At 39.4% G+C, this 16,614-nt stretch overlaps 1 protein-coding gene across 1 annotated transcript; it reads right to left on the bottom strand.

Moving 5' to 3' along the window:
- Positions 1 to 1,156: 1,156 nt before the first annotated feature.
- On the bottom strand, positions 1,157 to 15,063 carry gstk1 (glutathione S-transferase kappa 1). The gene is made up of 8 exons (XM_008119272.3): positions 14,806 to 15,063; positions 11,568 to 11,649; positions 10,729 to 10,857; positions 8,092 to 8,192; positions 6,448 to 6,483; positions 6,097 to 6,213; positions 4,311 to 4,404; positions 1,157 to 1,709 (listed from the first exon to the last, which is right to left on the bottom strand). Exons 1-8 carry the CDS (start codon positions 14,941 to 14,943, stop codon positions 1,666 to 1,668), a joined length of 741 nt encoding a protein of 246 aa, XP_008117479.1. The 5' UTR covers positions 14,944 to 15,063; the 3' UTR covers positions 1,157 to 1,665.
- Between the last annotated feature and the right edge of the window lie 1,551 nt (positions 15,064 to 16,614).

A 16,614-nucleotide genomic window follows, 5' to 3' on the forward strand; every position in this document is an offset into this window, starting at 1 on the left:
CTGGAAACAAAGTGAAATAAAAGGTGGTTTGCTCAATGATTCAACACACCCTTTGTGTGCCAAAAGTTTCCAAATTCAATCCATGGCAGGTCTAGCAGACAGAAAACAAAGTTGTAAAATAGAATCATAGAATCATAGAATAGTAGAGTTGGAAGACACCTCATGGGCCATCCAGTCCAACCCCCTGCCAAGAAGCAGGAAATCGCATTCATATCACCCCCGACAGATGGCCATCCAGCCTCTGCTTAAAAGCCTCCAAAGAAGGAGCCTCCACCACAATCCGGGGGAGAGAGTTCCACTGCCAAACAGCCCTCACTGTGAGGAAGTTCTTCCTGATGTTCAGGTGGAATCTCCTTTCCTGTAGTTTGAAGCCATTGTTCCGCGTCCTAGTCTGCAGGGCAGCAGAAAACAAGCTTGCTCCCTCCTCCCTATGACTTCCCCTCACATATTTGTACATGGTTATCATGTCTCCTCTCAGCCTTCTCTTCTGCAGGCTAAACATGCCCAGTTCTTTAAGCCTCTATAGGGCTTGTTTTCCAGCCCTTTGATCATTTTAGTTGCCCTCCTCTGGACGCTTTCCAGCTTGTCAACATCTCCCTTCAACTGTGGTGCCCAGAATTGGACACAGTATTCCAGGTGTGGTCTGACCAAGGCAGAATAGAGGGGGAGCATGACTTCCCTGGATCTAGACGCTATTCCCCTATTGATGCAGGCCAGAATCCCGTTGGCTTTCTTAGCAGCTGCATCACATTGCTGGCTCATGTTTAACTTGTTGTCCACAAGGACTCCAAGATCTTTTTCACATGTACTGCTGTCTAGCCAGGTGTCCCCCATTCTGTATCTTTGCATTCCATTTTTTCTGCCAAAGTGAAGTATCTTGCATTTGTCCCTGTTGAACTTCATTTTGTTAGTTTCGACCCATCTCTCTAGTCTGTCAAGATCGTTTTGAATTCTGCTCTTTTTTTCTGGAGTGTTGGCTATCCCTCCCAGTTTGGTGTCGTCTGCAAACTTGATGATCGTGCCTTCTAACCCTTCGTCTAAGTCGTTAATAAAGATGTTGAACAGAACCGGGCCCAGGACAGAACCCTGCGGCACTCCACTCGTGACTTCTTTCCAAGATGAAGACGACGCATTGGTGAAACTATAAAACTATGACTGGAAAATTAAGTGAATTTTTAATTCAGCTTTGAAATAAAGATTTTACAAATTAGATTAAAATGACCACAGAAATAATTGCAAGGAAATCTAGAGAAGGCACTAGTGTGAACGGAAGGCATAGAGATCATAGCTGCTCTCTCATTCTAATTTTTTTTAAAAAAAACTCCTAGCCTTTGCTTCTGAATACTATCTGAGACAATGGATGCAGAGTTGCCCACACTGCCCAGAGCAGTCCAAAATCCTCCCCAAGAACCTGCCATTCCTGATAAACTTATAGCTAGTTCACATCTTACATTCTAGTAATTATGTCTCCCCTGTACAAGTATTCTTCCACAGAGATTATTGGTTATCTCAGCAACACACAACATCCTAAACATAATCAAATCTGTGATTATTAATCATGACTGTTGTGATAGTGGCATTTAACATTTATTCCTCATTCAACTGCATTGATGGTTGCTGATCATGTTGCTTTGATGTCCTGGTGTTCTTCTGAGCTCTAAAAGCTTAGAGTTTAGAAGCTGTGGGGACTGGTCCCAGCCATTTCTCTCCTGCAAAACAAATTGGTGTCAAGAGTATAAACTAAATTCAGAAAAACTGCCTTAGCAAGTAATTATTTAAATGCACACATTACGTTAAAATTATTACACTTCTGGGAGGAATTGTGGCATGCTAGTTGTCTCCTGCAAGTGCTATGCTGGAGGGGAGATGTCCCACACACTGACCACCAGCCACAGTAGAGGGGACCAGCAAAACTGCTTTCTGGAATAAAGGGGGTCCGGGAAATTATTGACAATGCCCCCTGCCCCCAGTGAACATATCACCACTTCAGTGGCAAATGAGTCTGGGTGAAAGGGAGAGAAACTGAAGACAACTTTGTGCCTCATCACAGGAGAAACCTGCCTACAAAAGGCATACAGACTGGAAACCTCTTTCTTAAAGCAAACTTAAGAGAGCCTTCCTGAACATGATGGTAAGATCTACTGACAAAAATACTTCCCTGTGTGATCAAGATTTTTAAAGATTAAAGTAACTATTTAGCAAAATGCAAAAAGCAAAACCTGTAGTTTAAGAATTTTAAATAGAAGACTTCTAACTGAGCCAGTAACAACAAGTGATATTTTTGAAGCATTTTAAAAAAATAAAGATGGACAAAGTAGCCAGGCTGAATGCCTTACTGGCAGGTTTGTATGCAAAAATATTACATATGATTCTTTGGGTTATAAGGATGTCTGACACATGGAAAGAGGCAACAATAGTATTGAATTTGGCAAAGAATGACAGGCCTATTTCATTACTAATTTTATCAGATTGTATTCAAGATCAATCTAGAATCTTTTTGGGAAAAACAGTTACGGGATAACAATAGATGTATATTTTGGAACATCTAATAAAAATAACCAGAAGCACTTGCCTCTTATATTTTTAGATGCTGAAAAAGCTCTTGACACTCTAAACTGGGATATTCTGTTTATATGGCAATGAAAGAAACCAAGCATAAAATACGAAGTTTTAAAAGATACAAAAGAGACAGAGGGACTGGAAGCTCCAAATTTGAGTTTGTAGTTTGCTGCTTGCTGTTTGATTTGATTGAAAGACTGGATTTGTACCGACAAAAAAAGGATTACACTCTGTAACATAGTTTTTGTCCTTGGGTTATAAATGTCATTTCCTAATTAGTTCTGTCATAAAAACATGAAAAAAGTTTATTAAACTGCAAAAACTTCCTGCTGCAACACATTTTGCTATATTTTTTCAATAAATATCTTATAGTGTCTTAACCAATTCAACATAGTTTCCAACAGCCACAAAACAAAGTTTCTGAAGTATAACATATACTTTCAAAGTAAGCACTACACAGTTAAATAGGAAATAACACTTTCAAACCAGGAACAGATTTTTTTTCAAATTATGTTACATAGTGATACAGGTATGATAATAGATTTGGGTGGTATGGATATTGATGGTATGATAAAGCTGAAGTGAACATTGAATTTAATTATCATTTTTGAGCCCTACCTTTTAAACAATATGGAATAGATGCAAACCAAGTTATGCCCTGATGCTTCTATGGGTGTCAACACAAGAAGCATTTTATAGCAAGGAAACAAAAGGAAAATAACTCATTTACCAAAACCTTTTGGAACTTCACCAAACTCAATACCAAATTAATTCAAACGAAGAATAATTGATAGATGATAATAGTTTTAATGGCATTCTTATAGATAAATATTTGAAAAATTTTGAATGGCTGATAAAAGATGAATTTGAGTGGAATAAATCAGAATCTGAGTCCTGCACAGATGATGAACATTTAATAGGTAAAATGTATAAATCTTTGTTAAAAACTGAATTGGAAGAGGAACAAGTTCAAGATTGAATGTGGATGGAGAATTTAAAAAAATATACAGGTGGAACAATATGGAAAATCTAGTTAAATGATTAGAAATATAAATGTTATTGCCTTAAGGAGAATTTGTATAAAATGATGTGTCATTGGTATTTGACACCCGAAAAAATTGCCAAAATACATAAAGATGCTTCTACTGTATGTTGGAAATATGAACCAACAGGTGGGATCTTATCATATGTGGTGGGCTTCTGAAATGGCCAAAAAAATTCAACTGCACAATATAATGCCAAAAATTTGAAACCTGATCTTCAACTGAAATCGGAAGGGTTTCTACTGGGTCAGGTGTGTGAAACACATGGAGAAGAAGTATGGGAAATTACTGCAACACATGACTCCTGCAGGAAAATTACTACATCCCAGAACTGGAAAAATACATCAAAGAGTGAGGACTGGCTGCCAAAGTTGAGAGATTTAGCTGAATGTTCTCCAGTCCTGGAATAAGTAAGCAATAAACACCTATCACTTAAAGAAAACGGAGAGAAAGCTCCCTTCCAGGATGCAACAATTTGGTATCAAAAGTGGTCATCAATCCAAATTTACATACTGCAAGTTGCTCCTTATTAGATAGAGTTCCAGTTATGGTCAGTTTTCCCAAGAACAAATCTAGAAACCCTTTGGGAAAATGTGGATTAGAGTGGGAGAGGTAACCTTCAACAAAATGTAAACCCTCCTTGTTTGTTCAATTTAGAACCTGAAAGGCTGTTAACTGATAAGTGACAGTAGCATGAAGAACACTTACCCAAGAGATTTCCCAGTAATTCTAATCGATCTGAACCAAAGAGAAGCTGGGGCTTGTCGTTAACATGGATAACAGAACATGGCAGCCCAAATGCCTAAATTGGGAGACACAAAGAGAAGGATGAACTTCATCATCCAGTTTGGTAATACATTGGGAATGAAATGGCAAGATTTCTTCTATATTTGGTTGTTGCACATTTAAATTGCCTTTGCCTTCATTTAAAAAGGTGGCATATGATAGTGGGTTTTTTTTTTCTTTTTTGTCAAACTCTGCTTTTAAAAAATGCAGCCTTTAAAAGTCTAGATATGGAAGTTGTTCACTGATACAAGTATACCTCGATTTAGTTTTCTGCAATACTTATTCATCTGAACCAAAGTAAAGAGACTACGAGAAACAAACCAGGGGCTTCAAAAGTGGTGTTCCTGGAACAAAGCTCCTGTAACTGAAAATTGCTCATTAGCCTATGAACTTCATGGCTGTCTTGAACAGCGCTCAAGATAGATCTACACTGCTATATAATCCAGATTATCAAATAATTCAGATTATCTGCTTTGAATTGGATTATATGTGTCTACACTGCCATAAAATCCCAGTCCAAAGAAGGTTATCTGGATTTTATATGGCAGTGTAGATGGAGTCTCAGGCTGAATCTACACTGCCATCTAATCCAGATTATCAAATCAGATAATCCACATTATCTGCTTTCAGCTGTCCACACTGCCAAATAATCTATGGCCCTTCCACATATCCATATAACCCAGAATATCAAGACAGATAGTCCACAATATCTGCTTTGAACTGGGTTATCCGAGTCCACACTGCCATATATTCCAGTTTCTGTAAACCCCCTTGAGTGAGAAAGGTGGAGTAGAAATGTTGTAAATAAATAAATGTGGATTTTATACAGCTGTGTGGAAGGGATCCCAGTTCAAAGCAGATAATCTGGATTTTATATGGCAGTGTAAAGTGGGCCTCGGTAATTGCTACCAACTGTTATAGTTGGCATATCCTGTTAGTATGATTCTGAAGCCCCTTCTACACTACCATATAAAATCCAGATTATCTTCTTTGAACTGAATTACCTGGCAGTGTAAACTCATATAATCCAGTTCAAAGCAGATGTGGATTATCTGATTTGATAATCTGGATTATATGGCAGTGTAAAAGGGGACTCAGTATCAAAAAAGCTTATTTAGAGAACGTGAACTGGTGAAGAAGTGCACCTGTGGATGCTAGACAAACACTCTATTGATCCTGATTGTGGCTTAAGTTAAGATTGGTATCCATGCAATTATGGCTTGCCTACAAATGGGCCATCACATACACAACGTCCATATCATCCCCTGTAATTTAAAGAACAATTTCTTTCAAGGGGCACTATTTACATGTTCCGCAAAAGCTATCAAATGCTGAATAATCACTAATGTCTACCAGCATGTGTATGATAACTTGTTCTGTGATTGGAAAAGATTGGACAGGCAAGCCAGGTATTTCCGTAATTTCATCCTCTGATGTATCCCTATTTTCATGAATGCTGTCATGTAATCAGTGAGAAAACTGCCTGCAACATATTAATCTGGCCCACTGTGATCAACCAGGTGGATAAATAAGTAGAAGCCTAGAGACCTGTTGTGTCTCTAGACTCTAGATTTTGTTCACTGGAAAATTTAGATCCTGACAAGGATTTTAACAGGGTAGCTACTTGCATCTTTAATTCTCCACATTACACTCCTCAAAAAGGGCTGTGTTTGCAAGGTTTTGGTTTGAAGTGATGCTTGTGTCTTACCCCGTATTTTAGGACTTCATCTGTTGTTGCTTTCAAACGATTCTTCACTTCAGGTGAGCTGCCCATTTCCAGAAGCTTCTTGCATTGGTCTGAGGATAATCCCGCTTTCCCTGCAGCCTCGGAAAGAAAGAAAACACATTCCATTAACCTGGGAAGGGTAAATGTTGGTGTTTATTTTGCTGTCTGTGCCCTGTTTGGAAGATTTCACCTTGCTTTCTGTTCCTGTGATAATTAGATTTTGAAAAAAAAATGGCTATCTGAATTTTGGCTTCTGACAGCATATAAAAATGTTATCACAAGCTCAAAGAAGGCACACTATAGAGAGTGAGCAAGAGAAAAAGATAAACTTACTGTCAAAATATTTTCTGGCTGGGTAATGTCTTCATCCTGGAGGGACAAAGAATAAGGATACTGGTTACAAATGTTCTGAGACAAAAGGCCAACTATGCAAAGAATTCAAACGTCAAAGTAACTATCTGGCTTGATGAGCAAGTAAGAAAAATTATCCTAAACCAAACTGACAGACATGGATGATGCCATCTAATTTGCCTCCATGGAATTGGAAGCCAAACACACACATTTTCTTAATTTAATCTCTTTATGTAGTGACTACATAGAAATGAAGAGAAGCAGCCTGAAATTGTAGATGCCTATGAGGAGGGTCTCTACTAGTGGTGTGCATTGTATGGAATCACTGTTCATTTTGTTTAGTTTCATTCATTTTGTATCAGTTTTGTATTTGTTCATGTTTTTGAAAATGGGGTGCCTTTATGAATAGAATTTTTGTCTCGCTTACGAAAAAACGAAACTTTTTGGACCATTGGCGGCAATGGGCAGGCTTCTGAAGCTCCCCCCCCCCCCCCCCCGGCTCAGTTTTTGGACTAGAGGGGTGAAAATAGCCACACACAGAGGGCATTTCGACTCCTTTTAGCTCACTGACTTTTAAAATGTTTGGGTCTTCCCCAGAGTACTATTGTTATTAATACTAACATTATTATTAACACCCATTGGCACACATCAGCTGTCATGGGGAAGCAGACCGCTCTCCGACTCAGCCTGGGATCCCAGAGTAACTAATTATTATTATTATTATTATTATTATTATTAACACCCATTGGTACACATCAGCTGTTAATGGGAAAGTAGCCCTCTGTCAGTACCGGCTTATTGTTACACAGCCTGAAACAAAAGGAAAACGAAAGCAATCACAGTGACCGGGCAGCTTTCTCTTTTGTGTCGCCTTTTGTTTAGTCTGAAAATGGAATTTTTCATTTTGTGTATCTACTAAACGAACAGATGAATGAAACAGATGAAACAAATACTGTGCACATCACTAGTCTCTACATTTTAATGTCAAAATTGACTTTTACCCAGGTCAGACCTCTATGACTAGTAATCAACAAAGCCGAACAAAGCCCACAGAGCTCTGTTCAATGTGCACGACAACTGTTTTTGTATTTTGGGAGAAGGAGAAACAATAAAGGCAGTTTTATTGAATCCTCAGAGGGATTCCATACAATGGTGGATAAAGGAAAAGGTTTTCCCCTGATGTTAAGTCTAGTTGTGTCTGACTCTGGGTGTGGTGCTAATCTTCATTTCTAAGACAAAGAGCCAGTGCTCCGCGGACATATCCAAGATCATGTGGCCGGCATGACTGCATGGAGCGCCGTTACCTTCCCGCCAGAGCAGTGCCTATTGATCTACTCACATTTGCATGTTTTCAAAGTGCTAGGTTAGAAGCTGGGCTAACAGCGAAAGCTAACTCAGCTCCCCGAATTTGAATCGCCGACCTTTCGGTCAGCAAGTTCAACAGCTCAGTGGTTTAACTCACTGCGCCACTAGGGGCTCCCTGTGTACAATGATACATTTATATAATTGATCAATTGTTGTGCAAACCTGGTCCAGGTAAATTCAACTCATTCCTCTCCCCCAATATTTAGAAGAAATAATTATGTAGGGAAAGAAACAACTCATTCTGAGAATATGAATACTCACCCGAGACCAAATGCGCATCCAAAGTTCTCTAGACACAGCTTCTACAAACTGAGGTTGTGTTAAATCCACAGCTGTGATAAAACGCATAGCAGATAGACTGCCTATATTTGGGAAAAACAGACAAGAGCATCAGAGTCTGCACAGATGTCAACAAAAAGGCCACTATGTGTGTTTACAGGCAATCCCCAAGTTAAGAACCACATTGGTTCTGTAAGTGTGTTCTTAAGCTAAATTTATTTGTAACTTGGAACAGGTACATTTTTTGTATAACTCCAACCACACACATGTGCACACACAGACACAGATAGACAGAAACACACACACACACACACACATATTTAAGCTTTGGATAGCATAAGGAAGGGCTAACACACCTGAGGTGTTTGTTTTGCCATCTATGCCCTCGTTCAGAATATTTTACTTCACTTTTTGTCACTGTGTTAATTGGATTTTGAAAAAAAAATTGTTTTGTCATGGAAACAAGGATTCCATGTGTAGAAACCTTTCCCCTAATGATCAGTCTTCCAGGAGTGAATTTCCCTTTCGAGGGGCAGATTTCTCTCACTTCCTGTTGTCTCACCCCCGTTAATAACTATGAGTTGTTTGTAAGTTGGATGTTTGTAACTTGCGGACTGCCTGTATATGCATTCACAGCCCCATACATTTCACAGGGTCTTCTCAGGAAAGAAATACTCAGAAATGGTTTTGCCAGGTACTTGCTCTGAAATATAGCCTATTGCATTTGGTATTTGTTGGTGGACTCCTATCCATGTATTAACCATGGCTGACTCTGCTTAGCTTCCAAGATCAGACAGACTGTCATGCCTTTAGGTTATTAAGAACCCCTCAAACCACAACACCACACTGGTAAATGTTATTACAGCAGTCACCTAACAGTTATCACTTTTTGCTTTGTCTGTCCTACCAAAACCTCTACCAAACAGGTCACTATTGCAGCCACTTTATGGAAAAGATTTGATAGCTTTGTCCAAATTATCCAAGAAGCAAAAATCCACGTATAACTTTGAACAAAGATACATGCAATACCAAAAGACAGACCAAAAAATGTTTTCTGGGCAGCTATACAAATAAAACCCTTAGTGGAGTTATTCAGGACCAAACAAACAAAAAAGCCTGATTTTTCAAAAACGATTTAAAGTGTTGGGTATTGAAAAATCACAGTCTTGTTACAGGTAAATATCATATGGCACCTGCATTTCAGCTCACACTGGATACTGAATTGTAGCCCTACCCTTTCCTTTTGTTTACAGTAGAGACGGCAACTGCATTTGTTTATGGCAATTCTTAAGCTACTGACATCCTTCTAATAAGCTATCTTTAAAGTCAAATTAGATGTGGTACAGGAGATTGGGAATGTAACTTACAGTTTTTGGAAAGATACCAGCAGTCTTGGGCAATAAGGATAGAGAGTACAGTACTGCAGGTAGTGGTGTTTTCAATGGTTACTCCTGCAAACTAAGGCCCGCAGGCCAGATATGGCCCTCCAAGGCTATTTGCCCAGTCCCTACCCAAAACGTTAGACTTAGGGTCTAAAATGATTTAAAGGCACATAACAACAATCCTAATTGACTATCTCATCAGCCAAAAGCTGGCCCACACTTCCCATTGAAATACTGGTAAGTTTATGTTGGTTTAAATTGTTCTTCATTTTAAATATTGTATTGTTTTTTCATTCTGTTTGCATTGCAAACAAGATATGTGCAGTGTGCATAGAAATTCATTCTAGTTTTTTTGACCCCCAGTAGTCAGAGGATCTGTGAATCGGCCCTCAGCTTAAAAAGTTTGAGGACCCCTGCATTAAAGGAAAGGCCGAGAACATCATCCTTTTCCACTAGTGATATTCTGGCCAATTCTTCCAATGACTAAACTATTTAGTAACCTTTTCTGGGCACCAAGAGTCAAGAAAGATATTGACAAGCTCGAAAATTTCCAAAGAAGGGCAGCCAAGAAAATCGAGTCCAGTAAAAAACTACGGAGAAGCTAGGTACATTTTCCTTTGACAGGAGAATACTGAGCACGATCTTTGCATATCTGAAGAGATGTAATATAGAAGGTGGAGTGAATTTGTTTTCTACTGCTCCAGAAATCAAAACATGTATTAGTGGAAAAGAGCTTTCACTGAAACATTAGGAAGAATTCCTTTACTTAAAGGTAAAGATTTTCCCCTGACATTGTCTACTTGTGTCTGCCTCTGGGGGTTGGTGCTCATTTCAATTTCTAAGCCAAAGAACCAGTGTCATATGGCCGGCATGACTGCATGGAGTGCCGTTACCTTCCCGCCGGAGCAGTACCCATTGTTCTACTCATGATTTGCATAGTTTCGAATGAATAGGTTGGCAGAATCTGGAGCTAACAGTGGGAGCTCACTCTGCTCCCCAGATTCGAACCACTGCTCTTTCAGTCAGCAAGTTCAGTAGCTCAGTGGTTTAATCTGCTGTGCCACCGGGGGCTTACTGTAAGACAGTGGAATAGACTGCTTCATGGGGTGGTAAACTCTCCTTCTTTGGAGGTTTTGAAGCAGGAGTGTTTTAATGGTGTATTGCTCCATGGCAGGTATTTGGACTTTGAGGCCCCTTGTAGCGACTTCTAATTGCAATTCGATGATTCTGTTCTTACCTTTCTCAATAACGGTCCCCATGAAATCCTTTGGTAGTTGCAATGGCACCTGGCAGAACTTTGCCATCCGCATAATATCGTTATTCATGTATACTCCTCTCCTAGGCAGCAATGCTGGGGCCTTGTTACCTGTTAAATAGGGGTGGGATCATTATGGGAGAAGAATATTTCAGATATAGTACAGACAAACATCACATGTCATCTTCTTTCATTCCTTCATGGAGGCAAGGTGATTAATCATCTGTAGTATAACCAGGTAGAGAAAGTGAGCACCAGAAAGAGTTTCTGTCTTTCTGAGAAGATAGAAAATTATGGGTATACCTTCCAACAACCATCAATGATTATTGGTAATCAAAGGGTGTTTTTCTTTTTGCTTTAGGAAAGAACTGGCAACAGTATTTAGCCGTATAAGCTCTTGAATTGCAGACCTCCTTTAAAATGAGAGGCAGATTATTCTTTACAGTGCAGTTAATTGGAAAACCATATTCTTGGGTATTTAATTTGGTCATGCAGCAAGTATACTGAAATCCACAAGCAGAAATGCCTTTATTGGGCCATATCCAAAGCATAAAATACAATATGGCTATTTCAACGGGGAAAGATGTTAAAAATCACACAGGAGAAAAAAATTAAGCTATCAGAGTATTCTTATCAAATGATAATTGAAAATAAGCAACAATAAAAGGCAAGTCAAAATAGAAAAGAATAGGATTTGAAGATGGGATTTGTCAATTAATCTTCTCAGACTGAGACAGCATCCAAGAAATTACATAAGAACATATTGTCCAGTAGCAGACGTAGTCTACAGATTAATTTGATTAAACAATTTAACAACCTACCACTCTCTTTCATTATTCCTCCAAGGAAAACAGGCCGTAAACGTAGATCAATATTCCAGATATTACGATATCGACAGAGAATCTATGGGTGAGAAAAATAATTCATGTGGAGACAGATCTGGAACTAACAGCCAAGACAGTTGTTCAAACAGTATTGTTGGTCTGCAACATCGAATACAAGTCCCACAAACAGATAGTTTATGAGAAACCTAGGGACTGTTCCACAAGGAATACCCTATGCAAGAAATTGATTAAGAATGTAAAGCATACTGTGAAGTGATTTCAGGTGAATCTATGGTCCGTTCTACTGCCATATAATCCAGATTATCAAAGCAGATAATCTACATTATCTACTTTGAACTGAATTATATGAATCTACACTGCCATATAATCCAGTCCAAAGCAGATAATCTGGATTTTATATGGCAGTGTAAAAAGGGCCTATGATAAAGCAAGTTAAAGCCAACAATCAGAAGTACAGATACAAAAGACTTCTAGAATACTAAACATCAATCTGCCTTTCCATTTTAGGCTGGATCTACACTATCATATAATCCAGTTTCCTAATCCAGATTGTCTGCTTTGAGTTGGATTATATGAGTCTACACTGTCATATCATCCAGTTCAAAGCAGATGCTCTGGATTCAGAAACTGGATTATATGACACGAATGGAGGACTTAAGGAAGAAACATGCCAAGATGAAGGCACATCAAGCCAACCCTGACCGGGACCACCTTCCACCTGGAAACCGATGTCCTCACTGAGGAAGAACATGCGGGTCAAGAATAGGTCTCCACAGCCACCTATGCATCCACCACCAAAACACTGCACTTGGAGGGCCATCATCTTCGGGCTATGAGGGGCCTTAGATACAAAGGACTCTGGTCATGGATGAGAAAAGTTACACAGGTGAGAGTTACACCAAGCCTTGCAAAACAGTGCCAGATTTAAAGCAACACAAATATAACCCCACCATGGATGGGTCACACACATTCATTTAAACTGAAGTGTAATCCTGAGCATGTTTCCCATACACTCTTGAGCAGGGCCTCACATCCTCTTTCCCCTCATGGCCTGAGATATATAAAATAGGTATAAAAATCAAACATGTACTGAAAATAAAACAGCATTTGCTAAACAGGCTAATGTTTCTTTTTATCAAATACAGCTGAAGCATTTTCTGCAGAGTCCACTGTAAACCCTGCAGGTTGTTGCTAACAGATTTGTGTAAATGTCTAAAACAATCACTAGATGGTGCTCAGAACATGTTTACTGTTGCCAAACGTTTTGAGACTCCAACATTGAGTTAAGGGGACCCCATTTTGGGTCGGGACCCACTAGAGAGCATGTTTGTTTAAGCTCAGTGGGTTTGTCAAACTTGCTAACTAGTCTCTAACAAAAGGCTAGGAATTGAAATCCCTGCCATGTTTATCCATTTACTCTTTAAAGTCAAACCCTGCAAAATGCAATTCACTCTTGGCAGAGATGAATGTCAGTTACTACAGGAATGGAAATATCATCATCACAGAATTTAGTTCACTAAAAGATAAAGACAAATTTAAACAATAAAGATAAATTTAAAAGATAAAGATAAATTTAAACATCCTCCTGAAAATAAAAAATAAAAATAGTTTTATTTTTATTTCCATAGGAGAGTGAAGTGTATATGTTTAACTCATGCATAGAATTTGATTACTGGGAAGATAGAACTAAGGCCCCATCTACACTGTCATATAAAATCCAGACTATCTGCTTTGAACTGGATTATATGGCAGTGTAGACTCATATAATCCAGTTCTAAGAAGATAATCTGGATTATTTGCTGTTATAATCTGGATTATATGGCAGTGTAGATCCATCCTGAGAGGAACCAGTGATTGGATTAATCTGTTTAGGGAAAAAGATAGTGAATGACACCAAATCTTTGCAGTGTTCTATAGAAGCCACTATACATTAAGAAAAGAAGGGTTTGAGAAGAAGGAGACAACTTGGGATATTGTTCTAAAACTAGAGACAAAAATAATTAAAGTGCTATACAAACAGTTACTGATGTAGGAAACAGAAGAAGATTATGTAAAAGATAGTATGTCCATATGGGCAAGGGAGATCGGACACACTATAAACTTGGAGGACTGGGAAAGATGTTGGCAAAAAAGATTGAAATTTACATACTCAACAGCTCTAAAGGAAAGCTGGTATAAAATCTTTTTTAGATGGTATATCACACTGGTAAAATTGGCAAATTTTAATAAGGGGAAAAATGGGGAGGAGTGTTGGAAATGTAGAAAGAAAAGGGGGATTTTTTCCATATGTGGTGGGGATGTAAGATGGTTAAAAGGTTCTGGAGAACAGTACACAGGGAGATGGAGATCATACTACAAAAAAAATTCATGTTAAAACCAGAATATTTTTTATTAGGTTTAACGGACTTTTCTTTGGATCTAAATAATGAAAAACTTTTTATATATATGATAAGCGCAGCAAGAATAGTAATAGCGAGATTATGGAAGACATCGGAAATACCGTCATTAGAGCAATGGACATTGAAATTGATGGACATACAAAATATGGACATTTGAAAACAGATAATTTCAAAGGATCAAACAAGGATAAAAACGGACTAGAGTAATGTGAGCAAATATTTAAGGGAAAAAAGGAATCTGGAAATATAGAAGGAATTAATGAGTAAGCAAAGACACTCTCAGGTCTTAGGAAAATAAGTTCAGAAAAAACAGTAAAGATAAGAAGCAAACCGAAGAGCAGTGGAGCTGGAAGATAACACAGAGAGGAGGGAGGGCTTTGGGGTTTCTTCTTATTTTATTTTATTTTTCCTTTTTTTTCTTTTTTTCTTTTGGAGTATACTCCAAAGATGATAAGACCAATTAGGGCATGACATTTATAACCCAGGAACAGCAATCATGTTACATAGTGTGATCCAGATAACCTGGATTCAGAAACTGGACTATATGGCAGTGCAAATCCATCCTAAACCAGTGCATCTGCACTGTTGATTGAGACCACTTTTAACTTCCGTGGCTCAATGCAGTGGAGTGGGGTGAGTTGTAGTTTGATTGAGGCACCAGCAGTCATTCTTGGGCAGGGTGTAGAAGATCCAACTTCCAAAACTTTGTAGCCCTGTGCCTTGCCAGGAAAAGTAGTGTCCAGCCTGCATTCATTCTACAGTAGATGGATGCACCCTGGAGGGTCGCGTCTGACTCTCCTGCGCATGCGCCTCACCTCGAAGCCCAGCCAGGAATAGGGAGACAGCACGTCGTAGAAGAAATCCACCGCTTTCTTGGGGCTGGTCGCCATCGTCCTGCTCGCAGTCGCCCAGCCGAAGAGGAGCGGACGGGGCGCTCGGGCCAGAAGTGCCATAGCCAAGGCACGACCGGTTAAAGTATAACCACAAAGGCCTCACAAGCCTGACCCGGAGGCGCAGCGCTTCTCGTTCCGCTCCTGCTCAGTGCTGGCAGCGCCGGAGAGCGAGAGGAAGAAAAGGAAGAAGGCGTCGCAGGCTCGGTGCTGGCCCCTAGTGGCCGCTCGCGTCATTGTACATATCCAAACACAGGCTGGATCCAAACCAGGGGTCCTCAAACTTTTAAAGCAGAGGGCCGGTCCACAATCCTTTAGACCAGGGGTCCCCAAACTTTTTAAACAGGGGGCCATGTCACGATCCTTTGGACCGTTGGAGGGCCGGACTATAGTTGGCCACTGCGCAATAACAACAACAACAACAACAACAACAATAATAAAAAAGAGGGTTGGCAGAGACCCTTTGGGCCATTGAGTCCAATCCTCTTCTGCCTTTGTGCACCAAAAGCACAAGCACAGCACCCCTGACAGATGGCTACCAAGCCTCAATGTTAATAATAATAATAATAATAATAATAAAGAGGGTTGGAAGAGACCCCTTGGGCCATTTAGTCCAACCCCCTTCTGCCTCTGTGCACCAAAAGCATAAGCAACGCATCCCTGACAGATGGCCACCCCGCCTCAATGTTAATAATAATAATAATAATACAGGGTTTTGGAACGCAATACTCCTGACCTCACAATCATGTTAAAAAACAAAGTATGGATTGTCGATGTTGCAATCCCAGGTGACAGAAGGATTGAGGAGAAAGAACTGGAAAAGCTGACACAATATGAGGATTTAAAGATCGAATTACAAAGACTGGCACAAGCCAGTCAAGGTGGTCCCAGTGGTAATCGGCACACTGGGTGCAGTGCCTAAAGACCTTGGCCTGCACTTAACACAATCGGCGCTAACAAAATTACCATCTGCCAGCTGCAGAAGGCCACCTTACTGGGATCTGCACACATTATTCGCCGATACATCACACAGTCCTAGACACTTGGGAAGTGTCCGACATATGATCCAATACAACAGCCAGCAGAGTGTCTCCTGTGAACTCATCTTGTTGTGTTTCTAATAATAATAATAATAATAATAATAATAATAATAATAATAATAATAATAATGGTTTTAAGAGAAGAAGAGACCCCTTGGGTCATTTAGCCCAACCCCCTTCTGCCCTTGTGCTGTGGGGGCCGGATAAATGGCTTTGATGGGCCGCATCCGGCCCCCGGGCCTTAGTTTGGGGACCCCTGCTTTAGACTGTTGAGGGGCCGAATTATCATTTGAAAAAAATACGAACAAATTCCTATGGACACTGCATGCGTCTTATTTGAAGTGCAAAACAACAACAATGAAAGAACAATGCAATATTTAAAAATGAAAACAATTTTAACCAACATAAACCTATCAGGATTTCAATGGAAAGTGTGGGCCTGCTACTGGCCAATGAGATAGTCAAGTGAATTAGGATTGTTGTTGTTGTGCCTTCAAGTCATTTCAGACTTTGGATGAGCCTAAGTCTAAAATTATTTATTTTTTTACTACATTTATATCCCACCCTTCTCATCCCGAAGGGGACTCAGAGCAGCTGTATTAATATTATTATATGGTATTATTAGTATTATATTGTATAACATTATGATATTTTTTATCAATATTATATGTATATCTATATATATAAAAGAGTG

This window comes from Anolis carolinensis, chromosome 2 (assembly GCF_035594765.1).
Source record: "Anolis carolinensis isolate JA03-04 chromosome 2, rAnoCar3.1.pri, whole genome shotgun sequence".
Lineage (NCBI taxonomy): Eukaryota > Metazoa > Chordata > Lepidosauria > Squamata > Dactyloidae > Anolis > Anolis carolinensis.

What these genes read in the sequence shown, in the direction of transcription:
- gstk1 (XM_008119272.3), bottom strand. Translation starts at nt 14,943, where the DNA reads ATGGCACTTCTGGCCCGAGCGCCCCGTCCGCTCCTCTTCGGCTGGGCG. An exon ending in ATTCCTGGCTGGGCTTCGAG is followed by an intron (nt 11,650 to 14,805) that starts GTGAGGCGCATG and finishes TCTCACCCATAG; the next exon opens with ATTCTCTGTCGATATCGTAA. An exon ending in AGGAATAATGAAAGAGAGTG is followed by an intron (nt 10,858 to 11,567) that starts GTAGGTTGTTAA and finishes CCTATTTAACAG; the next exon opens with GTAACAAGGCCCCAGCATTG.